We start from the raw sequence: 20,576 nt of genomic DNA, 5'->3' as shown, positions 1-20,576 counted from the left end.
GGGCTTTGGAGTCAGAGGTCATGGGTTCGAATCCCAGCTCCGCCACTTGTCAGCTGTGTGACCTTGGGTAAGTCACTTCACTTCTCTGGGCCTCAGTTCCCTCATCCGGAAAATGGGGATTAAGGCTGTGAGCCCCATGTGGGACAACCTGATCACCTTGTATCCCCCCCAGCGCTTAGAACAGTGCTTTGCACATAGTAAGCACTTAACAAATGCCATCATTATTATTATTATTAATCCCCATTTTCCAGATGAGGGAACTGAGGCCCAGAGAATAATAATAATAATGGCATTTATTGAGCGCTTACTATGTGCAAAGCACTGTTCTAAGCACTGGGGAAAATAAATAAATATCATCGATTGATTGAGCGGTTGTTGAAGTCCCCACAGATCAGTGAAGGAGAGGGAAGAGAGAGTAGGAAGGGGAGAAAGGGGGCAAAGTCGCAAAGGAAAGGTGGGGTCAGAAGGACGATGTGATGGCAACTAGTGGCGGCAGTAATAATAATAATAATAATAATGGCATTTATTAAGTGCTTACCATGTGCAAAGCACTGTTCTAAGCGCTGGGGAGGTTACAAGGTGATCAGGTTGTCCCACGTGGAGCTCACAGTCTTAATCCCCATTTTACAGATGAGGGAACTGAGGCACAGAGAAGTGACTTGCCTAAAGTCACACAGCTGCTAAGTGGCGGAGTCGGGATTAGAACCCAGGACCTTTGACTCCCAAGCCCGGGCTCTTGTCACTAAGCCCCGCTGCTTCTCTGACACGATAGTGGGAAAAGAGGAAATGAGGGCTTAGGGAAGGCCTCTTGGAGGAGTCTTCTGTGTCCGGTGCCACCACCTACAGGGAAGCAGCGTGGCTCAGTGGAAAGAGCCCGGGCTTTGGAGTCAGAGGTCATGGGTTCAAGTCCCGGCTCCGCCAATTGTCAGCTGGGTGACTTTGGGCAAGTCACTTCACTTCTCTGGGCCTCGGTTCCCTCAGCTGTAAAATGGGGATGAAGACTGTGAGCCCCCTGTGGGACAACCTGATCACCTTGTAACCTCCCCAGCGCTTAGAACAGTGCTTTGCACATAGTAAGCGCTTAACAAATACCATCATTATTATTAGAGAAGCAGCGTGGCTCAATGGAAGGAGCACAGGCTTGGGAGTCAGATGTCATGGGTTCAAATCCCGGCTCCACCTTGTATCCTCCCCAGCACTTAGAACAGTGCTTTGCACATGGTAAGCACTTAATAAATGCCATTATTATTATTATTATTATTATTATTATTACTGCCGCCACTAGTTGCCATCACATCGTCCTTCTGACCCCACCTTTCCTTTGTGACTTTGCCCCCTTTCTCCCCTTCCTACTCTCCCTTCCCTCTCCTTCACTGATTTGTGGGGACTTCAACAACCGCTCAATCAATCCGTGATACTTACTGAGCGCTTACTGCGTGCAGAGCACGGGACTAAACAGTGTTTAGTCCACTTGGGTGAGCACATTGTAACAGAGTTTGTAGACTCGTTCCCTGCCCACAGTGAGCATGTTAATCATTGTGGTATTTGTTAAGCGCTACGTGCCCAGCGCTGTACTAAATGATAGGGTACATACAATAATAATGGTAATTGTTAAGCGCTTACTATGTACAAAGCACTGTTCTAAGCGCTGGGGAGGATAGAAGGTGATCAGGTTGTCCCACGCGGGGCTCCCAGCCTTCATCCCCATTTTCCAGATGAGGGAACTGAGGCCCAGAGAAGTGACTTGCCCAGAGTCACACAGCTGACAAGTGGCGGAGCCGGGATTTGAACCCATGACCTCTGACTCCAAAGCCCTCGCTCTTTCCAATCAATCAATCAATCAATCATATTTATTGAGCACTTACTGTGTGCAGAGCACTGTACTAAGCGCTTGGGAAGGACAATTTGGCAACATCTAGAGACGGTCCCTACCCAACAGCGGGCTCACAGTCTAGAAGGGGGAGGCACACAACAAAACCAAACATATTAACAAAATAAAATAAGTAGAATAGATATGTACAAGTAAAATAGAGTAATAAATATGTACAAACATATATACAGGTCCACCGAGTCACGCTGCCAGTTCCAAATCCTCGAGCCTCCAGTTCCTCACCCTCCACCTCCAAAACCCCCGCGACCTGGCCGACAAATCCGTTGATAAAATAAAAACCGTTCGTTACCAACTTCCCTAAATTCCCGGCACGGCCTAGTGGTAACGGCACGGGCCTGGTGCCGCTTGTGCTGCTGGGCGAACTTGGGCAAGTCACTTCGCCTCTCTGTTCCTCAGCTACCTCATCTGTCAAATGGGGATTGAGACTGTGAGCCCCGTGTGGGACGTGGACTGTATCCAATCCGATTAATTTACATCATCATCATCAATCGTATTTATTGAGCGCTTACTATGTGCAGAGCACTGTACTAAGCGCTTGGGAAGTACAAATTGGCAACATATAGAGACAGTCCCTACCCAACAGTGGGCTCAAAGTCACAATTTGCATGTAACTCCAGCGTTTAGGACAGTGCCCGGCACATAGTATGTCCTTCCCAAGCGCTTAGTACCTGTATATATCTCCCCCTTTTAGACTGTGAGCCCATGGTTGGGTAGGGACTGTCTCTATATGTTGCCAATTTGTACTTCCCAAGCGCTTAGTACAGTGCTCTGCACACAGTAAGCGCTCAATAAATACAATTGATGATGATGATGATATGTATATACGTTTGTTCGTATATATTACTTTATTTTACTTGTACATATCTATTCTATTTATTTTATTTTGTTAATATGTTTGGTTTTGTTCTCTGTCTCCCCCTTCTAGACTGTGAGCCCACTGTTGGGTAGGGACCGTCTCTATATGTTGCCAACTTGTACTTCCCAAGCGCTTAGTACAGTGCTCTGCACACAGTAAGCGCTCAATAAATCCGATTGATTGATTGATTGACTGTGAGCCCAGTGTGGGACATGGACTGTGTCCAATCCGATTAATTTACATCTAACTCCAATGCTTAGGACAGTGCCCGGCACACAGTAAGTACTTCCCAATAATAATAATAATAGTGATGGCATTTGTTAAGCGCTTACTCTGTGCAAAGCACTGTTCTAAGCTCTGGGGGGGATACAAGGTGATCAAGTTGTCCCACAGGGGGCTCACAGTCTTAATCCCCATTTTACAGATGAGGTAACTGAGGCTCAGAGAAGTTAAGTGACTTGCCCAAGGTCACACAGCAGACATGTGGCAGAGCCGGGATTAGAACCGTGACCTCTGACTCCAAAGCCCGTGCTTTTTCCACTGAGCCACGCTGCTTCCCAAGCGCTTAGTACAGTGCTCTGCACACAGTAAGCGCTCAATACGATTGAATGAGTGAATGAATGAATGCTTAACAAACACCATTGAAAAAATAACGTTCCTCCATCGCTTCCTTATCCTTTTAATCCCTGCCCCCCTCCAACCACTTTCCCCGCCTTTCCTGTCTCTCAGGAAGTCTTCCTCCTGCTCTCAAAATTAATCCTCTCCAGTTGTGCCTTAATCCCCCACCCTTTTTCACTTCCTTAAAGCGCTTGGAACCCTCCTTTTTTCCCTCACTTGGAAAGCTCTTTCTCCTTTGCCTTCCAATGCTCCCAAACTGGGAGTTCCAGGGGACTCCCAAACTGAGCCCCCTCCTTCCTCTCCCCCTCCTCCTCATCCCCCCCACCTCACCTCCTTCCCCTCCCCACAGCACCTGTAAATATGTATATATGTTTGTATGGATTTATTACTCTATTTTATTTGTACATATTTATTCTGTTTATTTTATTTTGTTAATTTGTTTTGTTCTCCGTCTCCCCCTTCTAGACTGTGAGCCTGCTGTTGGGTAGGGACCGTCTCTAGATGTTGCCGACTTGGACTTCCCAAGCGCTTAGTCCAGTGCTCTGCACACAGTAAGCGCTCAATAAGTACGACTGAATGAATGAATGAATGAATGAATGAACGCACTCAAGACCATCCTGAATCCTTCAGCTCATTTCAGCTGTTGCCCCACCTCCCTGCTCCCCTCCTCCCAAACTCTTCACAGTCTGTCCACCAACTCACTTGACCTACATTATTATTATTATTATTATTAGTGCTTAGTACAGTGCTCTGCACACAGTAAGTGCTCAATAAATACGATTGATTATTATTATTATTATTATTGTTATTATTACTGGAAGCTGGACTCCACTGAGCCCACGCTCTCCAAAGTCACCACTGTCCTCCTCCTAGCCAAATGCAACGGACTCTACTCAGCCCTAATATTCATTGACATATTCATAGTACAGTGCTAAGCGCTTAGTACAGTGCTCTTCACACAGTAAGCACTCAATAAATACGATTGATTAATTGACCGCCGCCCGGCCTCCTTGGTTACGCTGTCTGATCTTAATTTTTGCTGGCGCAGTGTGTCCTTATTTCCCTCCTCCTTCTCCTAATGGAAGCCTATCCATTAGGCCACGCCGCTACTCCCTCATCATTCATTCATTCAATTGTATTTATTGAGCGCTTACTGTGTGCAGAGCACTGTACTAAGCGCTTGGGAAGTACAAGTTGGCACCATATAGAGACGGTCCCTACCCAACAGTGGGCTCATGGTCTAGAATGACTGTCTAAATCTAAAATCCTCACATGATTTAATTTCCCTTCCTATGCAAATTCTTGCAATAGGAATTATTGGCACACATTTGGGCTTTTCATGTTTGCCCGTGGTGCCTCTTTTATTAATTTGTAAGATCCTGGAGGGCAGGGACTGGGTTTTTAGTCGTAACTCCTAATGTATAATAGTAATAGAATTTGTTCAGCACTGATTGAAGTCATAGTATTAAGTGCTTATTGTGTTCAGAGCACCGTACTAAGCACTGGGAAAAAATGCAGAGCATTGAATCAACAAATGCCATCGTTATTATTATTATCATTATTATTCTCTGGGCCTCAGTTCCCTCATCTGTCAAATGGGGATGAAGACTGTGAGCCCCCCGTGGGACAACCTGATCACCTTGTAACCTCCCCAGCGCTTAGAACAGTGCTTGGCACATAGCGCTTAACAAATACCATTATTATTATTATTATTATTCTCTGGGCCTCAGTTCCCTCATCTGTCAAATGGGGATGAAGACTGTGAGCCCCCCGTGGGACAACCTGATCACCTTGTAACCTCCCCGGCGCTTAGAACAGTGCTTTGCATATTGTAAGCACTTAACAAATACCATTATTATTATTATTATTATTCTTTGGGCCTCAGTTCCCTCATCCGTCAAATAGGGATGAAGACTGTGAGCCCCCCGTGGGACAACCTGATCACCTTGTAACCTCCCCGGTGCTTAGAACAGTGCTTTGCACATAGTAAGCGCTTAATAAATGCCATCATTATTATTATTATTATTATTATTATTATATGGTTCCTAGCCCTCAGGGCGCTCAGAAACTAAAGAAGCAGCTAGGGTTAGTGGAAAGAGCCCGGGCTCGGGAGTCAGAGGACATGGGTTCTAATCTCAGTTCCGCCACTTGTCTGCTGTGTGACCTTGGGCAATATCTATTCCATTTATTTTATTTTGTTAATATGTTTTGTTTTGTTCTCTGTCTCCCCCTTCTAGACTGTGAGCCCACTGTTGGGTAGGGACCGTCTTTATATGTTGCCAACTTGTACTTTCCAAGCACTTAGTACAGTGCTCTGCACACAGTAAGAGCTCAATAAATACGATTGATTGATTGATTGATTTAACTTCTCTGTGCCTCAGTTACCGCATCTGTAAAATGGGGATTAAAAGTGTGAGCCCCACGTGGGACAAACTGATTACCGTCTCTCTACCCCAGCACTTAAAACAGTGCTTGGCACATAGTAAGCGCTGAACAAATACCATAATTATAAAACAACACAGTAATAATAATAATTGTGATCTTTTGTAAGCACTTACTATGTGCCAAGCACTGTGGTAGATAGGTACTCAGAATGGACTCAGTCCCTTATGCGCATGGACCTAAGTTAGCACTTCGTCCACTTCTCATGCCCTAATTGTGGGTGACCTGCTATTCTTCTTGGCTTAACTCATTTTTTATGGCATTTGCTAAGTGCTTAATATAACTTAATATAATAATAATAATAATAATAATAATGGTATTTGTTAAGCACTTACTATGTGCGAAGCTACGGAAGTGCTCGGGAATGCAAGGTGATGAGGTTGTCCCACGTGGGGTTCACAGTCTTAATCCCCATTTTCCAGATGAGGTAACTGAGGCACAGAGAAGTGAAGTGGCTTGCCCAAGGTCACACAGCTGACAAGTGACGGAGCCAGGATTCGAACCCATGGCCTCTGACTCCCAAGCCCGTGCTCTTTCCACTGAGCCACGCTGCTTCTCTGTGCCAGTACTGTACTAAGCGCTGGGGTAGATACAAGCTAATCAGGTTGGACACAGTCCCTGCCCCACTTGGGCTCACAGCTTTTATCCCCATTTTACAGATGAGGGAACTAAGGCCCAGAGAAGTAAAGCGACTTGCTCAAGGTCACACAGCAGACAAGTGGCAGAGCTGGGATTAGAATCCACGTCCTCCTGATTCCCAGGCCTGTGCCCTATATAATAATAATAATAGGAATAATGGCGTTTGTTAAGTGCTTACTATGTGCAGAGCACTGTTCTAAGCGCTGGGGGGGATACAAGGTGATCAAGTTGTCCCACGTGGGGCTCACAGTCCTAATCCCCATTTTACAGATGAGTTAACTGAGGTTCAGAGAAGTTAAATGACTTGCCCAAAGTCACACAGCAGACATGTGGCGGAGTCGGGATTCGAACCCATGACCTCTGACTCCAAAGCCCGGGCTCTTTCCACTGAGCCACGCTGCTTTCATTAGGCTACGCCGCTTCTCTCGCCTCACATGATTTTATTTCCCTTCCTATGCAGATTCTTGCAGTAGGAACTATTGACACACATTTGGGCTTTTCATGTTTGCCCGTGGTGCCTCTTTTATTAATTTGTAACATCCTGGAGGGCAGAGACTGGGTTTTTAGTCTTAATTCCAGGTGCCTAATGTACATCCTATTATTATTCAGTAAATGTTTATTGACAGATAATAATTGCATCCTATTATTATTCAGTACACATTTGTTGACAGATAATAATAATAATTGTGGTATTTGTTAATGTGCAAAGCACCGTTCTAAGCGCTGGGGAGGATACAAGGTGATCAGGTTGTCCCGTGTGGGGCTCACAATCTTAATCCCCATTTTACAGATGAGGTAACTGAGGCACAGATAAAGTAGTTAAAATTATATATAGTTGTATTGAAAACGGTTGAGGAAACTGGAGGATAATTTTGAAATGGCACCAGTGGGAAATGAAAGTGGAGCAACCACACACGATTCCTTTGTGATCTCACCTGTAGGTTTTCAAACCTCTGGGGAAGGTGTTTGGTTTTTAGATCATCATCAATTGTATTTATTGAGTGCTTACTGTATGCAGAGCACTGTACTAAGCGCTTGGGAAGTACAAGTTGGATGCACCTGTTAACTCAAATTTTTCTCTTTTAATTTTCAGCACTATCAATCTAATATGGGAATGAGAGCTCCATATTCTTCCACACAAGGGAATAAAGACGGAAAAGTGAGTGTGTTTCCCAAATAGTAACTATTTGCATGCTATGTTTTGAAATTTGGCCTTTGCATTCTCTTTTACAAACTGTCAGGCCTGACTGAAATTGGTGAAGTGGAGGCTAACACGTGGCTCAGTGGCAAGACCATGGGCTTGGGAGTCAGAAGTTGTGGGTTCTAATCCCGGCTCTGCCCCTTTCAGCTGTGTGACTTTGGGCAAGTCACTTCACTTCTCTGTGCCTCAGTTACCTCATCTGTAAAACGGAGATTAAGATTGTGAGCCCCACCTGGGACAACCTGATTACCTTATATCTACCCCAGCGCTTAGAACAGTGCTTGACACATAGTAAGTGCTTAACAAAATACTATCATTATTATTATTATTATTATTATTATTATTATTATTATTGTTCTCTTCCAAGTGCTTAGTACAATATTCTGTTTTCCGTAAGTGCTCAATAAATATGGCTGATGAATAATACTTTGCCCTTGTTGCCTAGCTGGATATGTCTGTGTACAGAGTAGTTTAAGTTGCCCCACGTTAGCTGTGTGACTTTGGGCAAGTCACTTAATCTGGGCCTCAGTTATCTCATCTATAAAATGGGGATTGAGACTGTGAGCCCCCCGTGAGACAACCTGATCACCTTGTAACCTCTCCAGCGCTTAGAACAGTGCTTTGCACATAGTAAGCGCTTCATTAATGCCATCATCATCATTATTATAATAATCCAAAGGAAAGGATTTAATATTTGAAGTCCGGTCATTTCGGGTGCTGCCCTAGATACCTCTCTGACCACAAAGCTGCCTTCAACCCGGAGAATCATTCCGGCCTCCTGGAAACTCTAGATTGACGTTAGATTTGATGATATGGTAATGGCTTGGTTCCCGTTATTTTAACTTTCTAATTGCTACTTCTCTGTCTCCTCTGCTGACTCTTCTTCTGCTTCCCCCTCATCCCCCTCTCCACCCCCCCATCTTACCTCCTTCCCGTCCCCACAGCACCTGTATATATGTATATATGTTTGTACATATTTATTACTCTATTTATTTTACTTGTACATATCTATTCTATTTATTTTATTTTGTTAGTATGTTTGGTTTTGCTGTCTGTCTCCCACTCTTAGACTGTGAGCCCACTGTTGGGTAGGGACCGTCTCTATATGTTGCCAACTTGGACTTCCCAAGCGCTTAGTACAGTGCTCTGCACACAGTAAGCTCTCAATAAATAAGATTGATTGATTCTCGCCCTCTGGTTTATTGTGGGTGTGCCACAGGCTCTGTCCTGTATCCTGTACTCTATTTGCAATAAGATCTCACTCTCAGAGAGCTTGTCCACTCACGTGATTTCCACTTTTGGGACAAATGAGTCTCAATTCTCTCTCCCCAGCTCCTCCCTCTTGACCTGCTTTGCAAGCCTTGAACTTCCTCTCATTTTCTGAGCACCCCGACGTGGATGTCCTGCTGGCCACTTGCTTTCAGTGTGCCCCAAACCAAACCCCTCCCTTCCCCTCCCCACCCACCGAACCCACTCCTCCTAAATTTCCCGTCACGGTTTACCCCACCAAAAAGGGAGGGTCAAATCCTCCCGGACCCTGAAGCCGGCAAGCTCAGTTTCATCTTCGATTCCTCTCCGCCTTCTACAGCCCACACTCTATCTGCCTGTGAAACTTGCTGATTATCTTCCTCCAACATTTCCTGGACACGACCCTTCCTCTTCTCACTGAAAGCCGCTTCCCTCCTTCACGCTCTCACCCTCTGCCCGACATCATCCGCCTCACTGTCCCTTCTTCAACCTGACCTACACTCTTCTGTAGGACTCATTTATTACCCTGTTTATTTATTTATTTATTTATTTTACTTGTACATTTCTATCCTATTTATTTTATTTTGTTGGTATGTTTGGTTCTGTTCTCTGTCTCCCCCTTTTAGACTGTGAGCCCACTGTTGGGTAGGGACTGTCTCTATGTGTTGCCAATTTGTACTTCCCAAGCGCTTAGTACAGTGCTCTGCACATAGTAAGCGCTCAATAAATACGATTGATTGATTGATTGATTGATTCTGCCCACATCATCTTCCTTAAATGTCTTTCTGAACGCGTCACTCCACACTCCTCAAAAACCCCAACTGTCTCCCATCCACCCCCCGCCCTCTTCCACGGGAAATAGAAGCTCCTGGCCATTGGCTTCAAGCCCTCTCCTTTTAATAATAATAATAATGATGGCATTTATTAAGCGCTTACTATGTGCAAAGCACTGTTCTAAGCGCCGGGGAGGTTACAAGGTGATCAGGTTGTCCCACAGTGGGCTCACAGTCTTAATCCCCATTTTCCAGATGAGGGAACTGAGGCCCAGGGAAGTGAAGCGACTTGCCCAAAGTCACCCAGCTGACAATTGGCAGAGCTGGGATTTGAACCCATGACCTCTGACTCCAAAGCCTGGGCTCTTTTCCATTGAGCCACTTTTCACAGAGCCACTCTCTTCCTCTCTTCACACAAATCACTCTAGCTCCCACCCTCGGCTTCCTCAAATTACCCTTTCGTGGTCCCCTCGGGAGCTCAATGTGGGCAGGGAATGTGTCTCTATTGTTGTATTGTAATAATAATAATAATAATAATAGCATTTATTAAGCACTTACTATGTGCAAAGCACTGTTCTAAGCGCCGGGGAGGTTACCAGGGGATCAGGTTGTCCCCCGGGGGGCTCACAGTCTTAATCCCCATTTTCCAGATGAGAGAACTGAGGCCCAGAGAAGTGAAGTGACTTGCCCAAAGTCACCCAGCTGACAATTGGCAGAGCTGGGATTTGAACCCATGACCTCTGACTCCAAAGCCCGGGCTCTTTTCCATTGAGCCACTTTTCACAGAGCCACTCTCTTCCTCTCTTCGCTAGCTCCCACCCTCGGCTTCCTCAAATTACCCTTCCACGGGCTCCTCGTGAGCTCAATGTGGGCAGGGAATGTGTTTCTTCATTGTTGTATTGTACCCTCCCAAGCGCTTAGTACAGTGCTCTGCACGCAGTAAGCGCTCAATAAATAACAATTCATTCAGATAGAATGAATGACTCCCCAGTCTCTGACTCTCCATCTCTCTGTTGGGACTTCCTCCAGGACGCATTCTCCAACTGATCCTGGTCAGGTCATCTGAACGGCTTCTCTTCAATTTGCATCCTTTAGTGTTGGTATTTTTTTCATACTCTAATAATAATAACAATAGCGATGGTATTTATTAAGCGCTTACTGTGCGCCAAGCACTGGTGTTACCTGGTGATTCTCTGTGCTTTTACAGTGCACGAGGTATATCTGCCTTTCTTCCCCTTTAGAGTGTAAGTTGTATGAAGGCAGGAACCTTGTTTCTTTTCCTCGTACTCTTTCAAGCTGTGCACGCAAGTGCTCAATAAATAATAGCGAATGAAAATATAATGGATTAGCTTTTTTTTTTTTATAAAGCTACCATACGAGTTTGCCTATCCGGTGTGCCTACGTAATCTGAATTGTTAGTAAGGGAAGGAGAGGAGGTTAATTAACTTCATTCAATCGCATTTATTGAGCGCTTACTGGGGGCTGAGCACTGTATTAAGCGCTTGGAAAGTACAATTCGGCAACAAATGGAGACAATCCCTACCCAGCAATGGGCTCACAGTCTAGAAGGTTGATTCCCTTCCAAGTAACTTGATTTAATAATAGTGCTATTTCCCCCCACCCTCTGCTCTACTTCCTTCCCCTCCCCGCAGCACTTGTATATATTTGTACAGATTTATTACTGTATTTATTTTACTTGTGCACATTTACTATTCTATTTATTTTGTTAATGATGTATCACCTCCTCCAGGAGGCCTTCCCAGACTGAGCCCCCTCCTTCCTCTCCCCTTCGTCTCCCTCCCCCTCCCCCCCACCTTACTCCTTCCCCTCCCCACAGCACCTGTATATATATATGTATATATGTTTGTGCGTATTTATTACTCTATTTATTTATTTTATTTGTATATATTTATTCTATTTATTTTATTTTGTTAATATGTTTGGTTTTGTTCTCTGTCTCCTCCTTCTAGACTGTGAGCCCGCTGTTGGGTAGGGACCGTCTCTATATGTTGCCAACTTGGACTTCCCAAGCGCTTAGTACAGTGCTGTGCACACAGTAAGCGCTCAATAAATATGACTGAATGAATGAATGAAAGAAATCACAGAGTTTTTCTTGCTCTTCTTTTCTCCCTCTTTATTTTTCTTAATGCTTTAAAAGTTGATGCTGATTTCACTTCCCTGGCCGATTGCATTCAACTTCTATAAGATAGAAGTCCATAGAATAGAAGTAAGCTGGTTGAATCAGCTCTTCGAAGAAAGTCGAGTCAACCACTTAGGCATCTTAAAAGCTGAATCCATTTTTTTTTTTTCATCCAAATGGTGTCTTTAGCATCAGGATGTTCAAATGAACAGCAAGTCCCCATTAAGAATTCTACAAATAACCCACCAGGGCTAGTGTCCAGCGTTATTTCACCTTGTTGCAAAATCCGCGGAAGTTGGCTGATGCGGAGAAGAGATTAGGGGTAGAATTCGGGAATACTGTCAAGGTCTTTTAAGAGAGCGATGGGGAATGGACAGGCTGTGGACTGTAAAGATCGAAAGTAATGGAAGGGGAGTGTGACTAGCAAAATTGCAGCCGCGTTACAAATATAGCAAGCACCTTCCTCACCCTGATATAAGCACAGGTCATCCTCGGTGATTTGACCCTAACTCCCACTGCACAGTTCGGCCTTGCCCCTTATCTGGTAGTGCGAATGTTTCGAAAATCTCCGGCTTGAAGTGTTTTCCCTTCTCCCGTTTGCACACCTGGGCCCCATCTCTCATGTTGCTTAGATAATTCTTGTGTCTCCTCCAAGGCTAGCTTCCCCAATTCATGCAGGCAACCAATCAGACATATTTATCGAGACCTCACTGTGTGCACAACACTGTACTGCGTGCCTGGGAGAGTATAGCGGGAGTGGAAAATGTAGTCCCTGCCTATATACCTCCTTCCCCTCCCCACAGAACCTGTATATATATATATATATAAGTGAATGTATATATTCATTCATTCAATCGTATTGAGCGCTTGCTGTGTGCAGAGCACTGTGCTAAGTGCTTGGGAAGTGCAGGTAGGCAGCATATAGAGACGGTTCCTACCCAACAACGGGCTCACAGTCTAGAAGGGGGAGACAGACAACAAAGCAAAACATGTAGACAGGTGTCAAAATCGTCAGAACAAATAGAATTAAGATTAGATGTTTGTACATATTTATTACTCTACTTGTACATATTTATTCTATTTATTTTATTTGTTTTCTATGGTTTGTTTTGTTGTCTGTCTCCCCCTTCTAGACTGTGAGCCTGCTGTTGGGTAGGGACCATCTCTATATATTGCAAACTTATACTTCCCAAGCGCTTAGTACAGTGCTCTGCACCCAGTGAGCGCTCAATAAATACGATTGAATGAATGAATGAATGAAAAAGGAGCTTACAATCTACTGCAATGGAGAGACAGATGTAAAACCCCCAAATTAGAGAAACAGGAGCTTAACTGGTAGGATGTAGAAATGAATACGTACAAAAGGGAGACCAGAAGGTGTGAGTGCAAAAGTGCTGAGATGACAGTAGGATTGTAAAGGTGCTTTGTGAGCACCTAATGAGTGCAGTGCTCTGTACTAAACTCTTGGAAAACAGAAGCACAAGAAGTCATGCTTTAACTTCGCCACTTTCAGCCTTGACTCAGCCTGCAGTCTTGACTCAGTTTTTTCCTTTCCCAAATCGCTTCATCCCACCCAGGATGGAGATTCGGCTTATTTACGGTATTTGTTAAGCACTTACTGTGTGTCAAGCACTGTTCTAAGTGCCAGGATAGGTACAAGTTAATTAGGGTGGGCAGAGTCCCTACCCCACATAACAATAATAATAATAATAATAATGGCATTTATTAAGCGCTTACTATGTGCAAAGAAACTCCTCACCCTGGGCTTCAAGGCTCTCCATCACCTCGCCCCCTCCTACCTCACCTCCCTTCTCTCCTTCTACTGCCCAGCCCGCACCCTCCGCTCCTCCACCGCTAATCTCCTCACTGTACCTCGCTCTCGCCTGTCCCGCCGTCGACCCCCGGCCCACGTCATCCCCCGGGCCTGGAATGCCCCCAATCCCTCTGCCCATCCGCCAAGCTCGCTCTCTTCCTCCCTTCAAGGCCCTGCTGAGAGCTCACCTCCTCCAGGAGGCCTTCCCAGACTGAGCCCCTTCTTTCCTCTCCCCCTCGTCCCCCTCTCCATCCCCCCGTCTTACCTCCTTCCCTTCCCCACAGCACCTGTATATATGTATATATGGTTGTACATATTTATTACTCTATTTATTTATTTATTTATTTATTTATTTTACTTGTACATTTCTATCCTACTTATTTTATTTTGTTGGTATGTTTGGTTCTGTTCTCTGTCTCCCCCTTTTAGACTGTGAGCCCACTGTTGGGTAGGGACTGTCTCTATGTGATGCCAATTTGTACTTCCCAAGCGCTTAGTACAGTGCTCTGCACATAGTAAGCGCTCAATAAATACGATTGATTGATTGATTGATTCTAAGCGCTGGCGAGGTTACAAGGTGATCAGGTTGTCCCAAGTGGGGCTCACAGTCTTCATCCCCATTTTACAGATGAGGTGACTAAGGCCCAGAGAAGTGAAGTGACTTTCCCAAAGTCACACAGCTGACAATTGGCGGAGCCGGGATTTGAACCCATGACCTCTGACTCCAAAGCCCGGGCTCTTTCCACCAAGCCACGCTGCTTCCCACATGGGGCTTACAGTCCAACTAGGATTTATGCATATTTATTGAGTGCTTACTTTGTGCAGAGGACTGTATTATGCGCTTGGAAGAGTAGAGTATAGCAGAGTTGGTAGTCACCTTTCCTGCCCGCATTGAACTTATGGTCTAGAGGGGGAGAACCAAAGCCAAAATTCGAACCCCTCTGAAGTCAGAATAATCAGTGCCTTTTTAAATCACCCTTTCTATTCTGGTCTATAATTACAGACTGTAACTCCCGAATATTTTTTTTAGACTGTTTGTTAAGCACTTACTATATGTCAGGCACTGTTCTAAGCGCTAGGGTAGATGCAAGGTAATCAGGTTGGACCCAGTCCCCATTTCAATCCCCATTTTATGGATGAGGTAACCGAGGCACAGAAAAGTGAAGGGTCACACAGCGGATAAGCGGCGGAGCCACTTTCTCTTGCGATCTGCGTCGGGTAGATGGCTTTTCCTTGGCGCCTGATAATTTATAAATATTATAAAATTTATAATATTTTATTATAAATAAATAAATTTATTTATTTATTTATTTTACTTGTACACATCTATTCTATTTATTTTATTTTGTTAGAATGTTTGGTTTTGTTCTCTGTCTCCCCCTTTTAGACTGTGAGCCCACTGTTGGGTAGCGACTGTCTCCATATGTTGCCAATTTGTACTTCCCAAGCGCTTAGTACAGTGCTCGGCACATAGTAAGCGCTCAATAAATACGATTGATGATGATGACGATGATGAAGGGGCTGTCTTTCTTCCGTGGAATCGGTTCATCTCGGGGCGGTAAAATACTGGGATGTCACCGGTTTCCCTGCCCAATTGCAGGCGGCATTCCGTCACCGCGCTTACTTCATCAACTCATTCCAGTTATTTTCCGCAGCAAAAGGAAAATTACCGCTCCTTATCAATGACTGGTCACGCTGGTTTTGAAAGTTTACCCGATCAGCTGGTCAATAGATCCATTCACCAGGGGTTCTGTTTCAACATCCTCTGCATTGGTAAGTGTCAGTACGGTTTTTCCTTTCCTCAGCCTTTCCCTTAAACCCCAAAGGAGGAACCTGAAAGTGTTCTTGATTATCTCCTACACCCCACCACAGTGCTTGGCTCATTATTTTATTTTATTTATTTTATTTTGTTAGTACGTTTGGTTTTGTTCTCTGTCTCCCCCTTTTAGACTGTGAGCCCACTGTTGGGTCGGGACTGTCTCTATATGTTGCCAACTTGTACTTCCCAAGCGCTTAGTCCAGTGCTGTGCACACAGTAAGCGCTCAATAAATACGATTGATTGATTGATTGATTGTTCTCCCGATACCCGTCTTCAACAACGATTCTACAGATAAGACCCGATGCCTCTGAAGTCGCCGCTGAATTTTTTTTAATCTTACCCCATCGTGTTTTTCTCTTCCTTTTCCTCGCTCCCAGAGAACCGAAACAGAAGCGTCTGCCTCTGAGCCAACTTCCCCTCAGAGAGCGTCTCGATTTCTTCTTTCATAATAAGGCATTTCGTTAGGAGTGGTGTGAGAAAGAGGCGATCTGTTAAATAGCAAATTTTCAATAGTTCTTCACTCTTCCTTGATAAATATGGTCCAGAAAAAAACTTGCTTGTGTTGTGGTTCTGGAGTAGTTTTCCCCAAGTGCTTTGCAGTGCTACATATTTTTCCAAATATTTAATGAGCTAATAAGAGTAAACGACAGATCCCTAAGTTTGCGTATTGAGAGCGAGCATATAAGATGAAAAGTGGCACGATTTTGTGCTTTTTAAAAAAAAATCCGTTTAGTTTGCGTGCAAGCCAATTCCATTTGTTAGTCGACCACAAGGGGATACGATAATTATCCTTCTGTAAACATTTAGTGGAATCAAGATTTGTATAGAAAGAAGTGCAATTACCAGACCTAGAAATTGGGTCATGGTAATTATCTGCATAGGCAAGACTTCATTTGTTTTCATATGATTTTAGAATCTGTAATAGTCGTTTCTTTAGCTGCTTTAACATCACTTTAAAGATCTTGGTTTTAATAAGCAAATGTTCGGATTTTTCTGGAACAGAAAGCAGTCATTCCTCTTTAAGGGCTTATAATCAAGATTGAAACCTCAGGCTAAAATATTCAGTATTTTCTGAATTGGTTTGGATTTGTGTGTATTTGGCTGACATGCAAGCTACTGAAACTTTTTTTTTCCATGATTTCAGGGGAAACTGGAATTGGAAAGTCGACCTTGATAGACACGTTGTTCAACACCAATTTTGATGACCGCGAATCCTCACATTTTCACCCAAATGTAAAACTTCAGGCTCAGACATATGAACTGCAGGAAAGCAGCGTCCGGTTGAAACTGACAGTTGTGAATACGGTAGGATTCGGTGACCAGATCAACAAAGGACATAGGTTAGTTGGTTATAAAGTATTTTTTCTTGTTTGGAACAGTTTTCTTCTTCCATCCCCTATTAACTACAATGTGACTTCTGCTAGGGTGTCTATCTGATTTCCATTGCTCGCCCTCCCTCCCATGCTTTGACTGCTTTATTCCTTCAAATAATGGTTCTGTTCTCATTAAGAAAATTACTTTGTTCACATTTTGGTGTTTTTACCAGATCCTCTGCCGTATTCTTCAATTAATTAATTCAATCATATTTATTGAGCGCTTACTGTGTGCAGAGCACTGTACTAAGCACTTGGGAAGGACAAGTTGGCGACATATAGAGACAACAGCGGGCTCACAGTTTAGAAGGGGGAGACAGACAACAAAACAAAACATATTAACAAATTAAAATAGAGTAAATATGCACAAATAAAATAGAGTAATAAATACGTACAAACATATACATATCAATCAATAAATCAATCTTATTTATTGAGCGCTTATCCAGTGGGATTCCAGTTCTAACTAATACAGTAATCACTAAGCTTTTCTGCTAATCCACCTGTAAAAATATCAGATTTACTCATGGTAATGCTCTGCTTACCAGGAAAAAAGGTCTGTCCAGTCTCACACTAGTTTTAGGTTTTTAGTTTTTTAAATTACAGTTTATTTCCTAAAAGTAGTGATCGGCTAAAATCATATAACTTTCCTCAACTAGTAAAGATCAGATTTTGATAAAAATGTTTTAAAATGAAAAAGAAATTCATGTTTCATACTGCTTTCCTGAAAGTGTTTAATCGATGAATATGACTTTTTTAAATAAATTAGCCTATTAAATTGGAGGAGCCACTGTATTTTGTTCCAAAAGTTCCTTTGTGAAAGTTCAGTAATTCAGAAATGAACCATTTTCAGGAAGGCACAGTTTGGAATGAGGATTTGTTTCTTTGATCTGCAGTGTCACAGTCTCACTAGATGAGAGAAGTTGATTATACAGCATGAGTTGCGGGCTGATAAAATTCCTCATTTTCAAATGATTGGGTATCAAGTCATTAGGTTAAACGTGGAACTATCGTTATTTAGACTTTCATTGCAAAAACACAACTGAAAGGTCTTTGTCAGCCCTCCCTCCACACATCTGCCAAGCTAGCTCTCTTCCTCCCTTCAAAGCCCTACTGAGAGCTCACCTCCTCCAAGAGGCCTTCCCACACTGAGCCCCCTTTTTCCTCTCCTCCTCCCCATCCCTCCCCGCCCTACCTCCTTCCCCTCCCCACAGCACTTGTATATATTTGTACAGATTTATTACTCTATTTATTTTACTTGTACAATAAATTTATTTATTTATTTATTTTACTTGTACATTTCTATCCTATTTATTTTATTTTGTTGGTATGTTTGGTTCTGTTCTCTGTCTCCCCCTTTTAGACTGTGAGCCCACTGTTGGGTAGGGACTGTCTCTATGTGTTGCCAATTTGTACTTCCCAAGCGCTTAGTCCAGTGCTCTGCACATAGTAAGCGCTCAATAAATACGATTGATTGATTGATTGATTGTACATACATAGTTACTGTTCTATTAATTTTGTTAATGACGTGCATATAGCTATAATTCTATTTTGACTTTGGGGAAGCCACTTAACTTATCTGTGCCTGTTACCTCAGCTGTAGAACAGGGATGAAGACTGTGAGCCCCACGTGGGACAACCTGATTACCTTGTATCTATCCCAGCGCTTAGAACATAATAATGATGATGGCATTTGTTAAGCGCTTACTATGTACAAAGCACTGTTCTAAGTGCTGGGGAAGATACAAGGTGATCAGGTTGTCCCACTGGGGGCTCGCGGCCTTAATCCCCATTTTACAGATGAGGGAACGGAGGCACAGAGAAGTGAAGTGACTTGCCCAAAGTCACACAGCTGACAAGCAGCGGAGCAGGGATTTGAACCCATGATCTCTGACTCCCAAGCCCGGGCTCTTTCCACTGAGCCACGCTGCTTCACAGCCACGCTAAGCGCTTAACAAATACCATTATTATTATTACCTCTTCTGTAAAATGGGGATTAAGACTGAGAGCCCCACGCGGGACAACCTGATTACCTTGTACATACCCCAGCATTTAGAACAGTGCTTGGCTCACAGTAAACGCTCAACAAATACCATAATTGTTATTATATTGGTTTTTTTTTTAATGGCATTTATTAAGCGCTTACTATGTGCGAAGCACTGTTCTAAGCATGGGGAGGTTACAAGGTGATCAGGTCGTCCCCCGAGGGGCTCACAGTCTTCATCCCCATTTTACAGATGAGGGAACTGAGGCCAAGAGAAGTGAAGTGACTTGCCCGAAGTCACACAACCAAGTGGTGGTGCCGGGATTTGAACCCATGACCTCTGACTCCAAAGCCCGGGCTCTTTCCACTGAGCCACGCTGCTTCTCTGTTTGTTTCTCTATTTTTTAAGCACTTACTCCTTCTACTGCCCAGCCCGCACCCTCCGCTCCTCCACCACTAATCTCCTCACTGTACCTCGCTCTCGCCTGTCCCGCCATCGACCCCCGGCCCACGTCATCCCCCGGGCCTGGAATGCCCCCAATCCCTCTGCCCATCCGCCAAGCTAGCTCTCTTCCTCCCTTCAAGGCCCTGCTGAGAGCTCACCTCCTCCAGGAGGCCTTCCCACACTGAGCCCCTTCTTTCCTCTCCCCCTCGTCCCCCTCTCCATCCCCCCGTCTTACCTCCTTCCCTTCCCCACAGCACCTGTATATATGTATATATGGTTGTACATATTTATTACTCTATTTATTTATTTTACTTGTACATTTCTATCCTACTTATTTTATTTTGTTGGTATGTTTGGTTCTGTTCTCTGTCTCCCCCTTTTAGACTGTGAGCCCACTGTTGGGTAGGGACCGCCTCTATGTGATGCCAATTTGTACTTCCCAAGCGCTTAGTACAGTGCTCTGCACATAGTAAGCGCTCAATAAATACGATTGATTGATTGATTACTGTGTCCAAACAGTGCATTAAGTGCTCAGGTGGATGCAAGATGATCAGTTCGGTTATTGTCCCTGTCCCTGACACTCAGCAGATAGCCGGCAGAGCTGAGGATTCTGAGATTCCCCAGACTGAGCCCTCTCCTTCCTCTCCCCCTCCCCACAGCACCTGTATGTATATATATATATATATATATATATATATATACATATACATATATATATATATATATATTTGTACAGATTTATTACTCTATTTATCTTAATTGTACATATTTACCATTCTATTTATTTTGCTAATGATGCGCATCTAGCGTGGCTCAGTGGAAAGAGCCCGGGCTTTGGAGTCAGAGGTCATGGGTTCAAATCCCAGCTCCGCCACTTGTCAGCTGGGTGACTGTGGGCAAGTCACTTCACTTCTCTGGGCCTCAGTTCCCTCATCTGGAAAATGGGGATTAAGACTGTGAGCCCCCCGAGGGACAACCTGATCTCCTTGTAACCTCCCCAGTGCTTAGAACAGTGCTTTGCACATAGTAAGCACTGTGAGCCCCCCGTGGGACAACCTGATCACCTTGTAACCTCCCCAGTGCTTAGGAGAGTGCTTTGCACATAGTAAGCGCTTAATAAATGCCATCATTATGATTATTATTATCTATCTTTACTTCTATTTATTCTGATGACTTGAAACCTGTCCACATGTTTTGAGGAGCAGGGTGGCTCAGTGGAAAGAGCCCGGGCTTTGGAGTCAGAGGTCATGGGTTCAAATCCCCCTCCGCCTCTTGTCAGCTGTGTGACTGTGGGCAAGTCACTTCACTTCTCTGGGCCTCAGTTCCCTCATCT

General features: G+C 44.1%; 1 protein-coding gene across 3 annotated transcripts in view; it reads left to right on the top strand.

Annotated features, from left to right (window-relative positions):
- The window catches only part of SEPTIN10 (septin 10), a 132,222-nt gene that overhangs the window by 46,876 nt on the left and 64,770 nt on the right, over positions 1–20,576 (top strand). For all 3 annotated transcript variants that reach the window (XM_038766797.1, XM_038766794.1, XM_038766795.1), the window contains exons 2-4: positions 7,540–7,605; positions 15,277–15,394; positions 16,586–16,781. In XM_038766797.1, coding sequence (XP_038622725.1) covers positions 7,540–7,605; positions 15,277–15,394; positions 16,586–16,781 — 380 coding nt within the window. The remainder of the gene's footprint in view (positions 1–7,539; positions 7,606–15,276; positions 15,395–16,585; positions 16,782–20,576) is intronic.

The sequence above is a fragment of the Tachyglossus aculeatus genome, chromosome 2 (assembly GCF_015852505.1).
Source record: "Tachyglossus aculeatus isolate mTacAcu1 chromosome 2, mTacAcu1.pri, whole genome shotgun sequence".
Classification (NCBI taxonomy): Eukaryota; Metazoa; Chordata; class Mammalia; order Monotremata; family Tachyglossidae; genus Tachyglossus; species Tachyglossus aculeatus.
The sequence above is the reverse complement of the archived record's forward strand: the minus strand, read 5'-3'. Positions and strand labels throughout refer to the sequence as shown.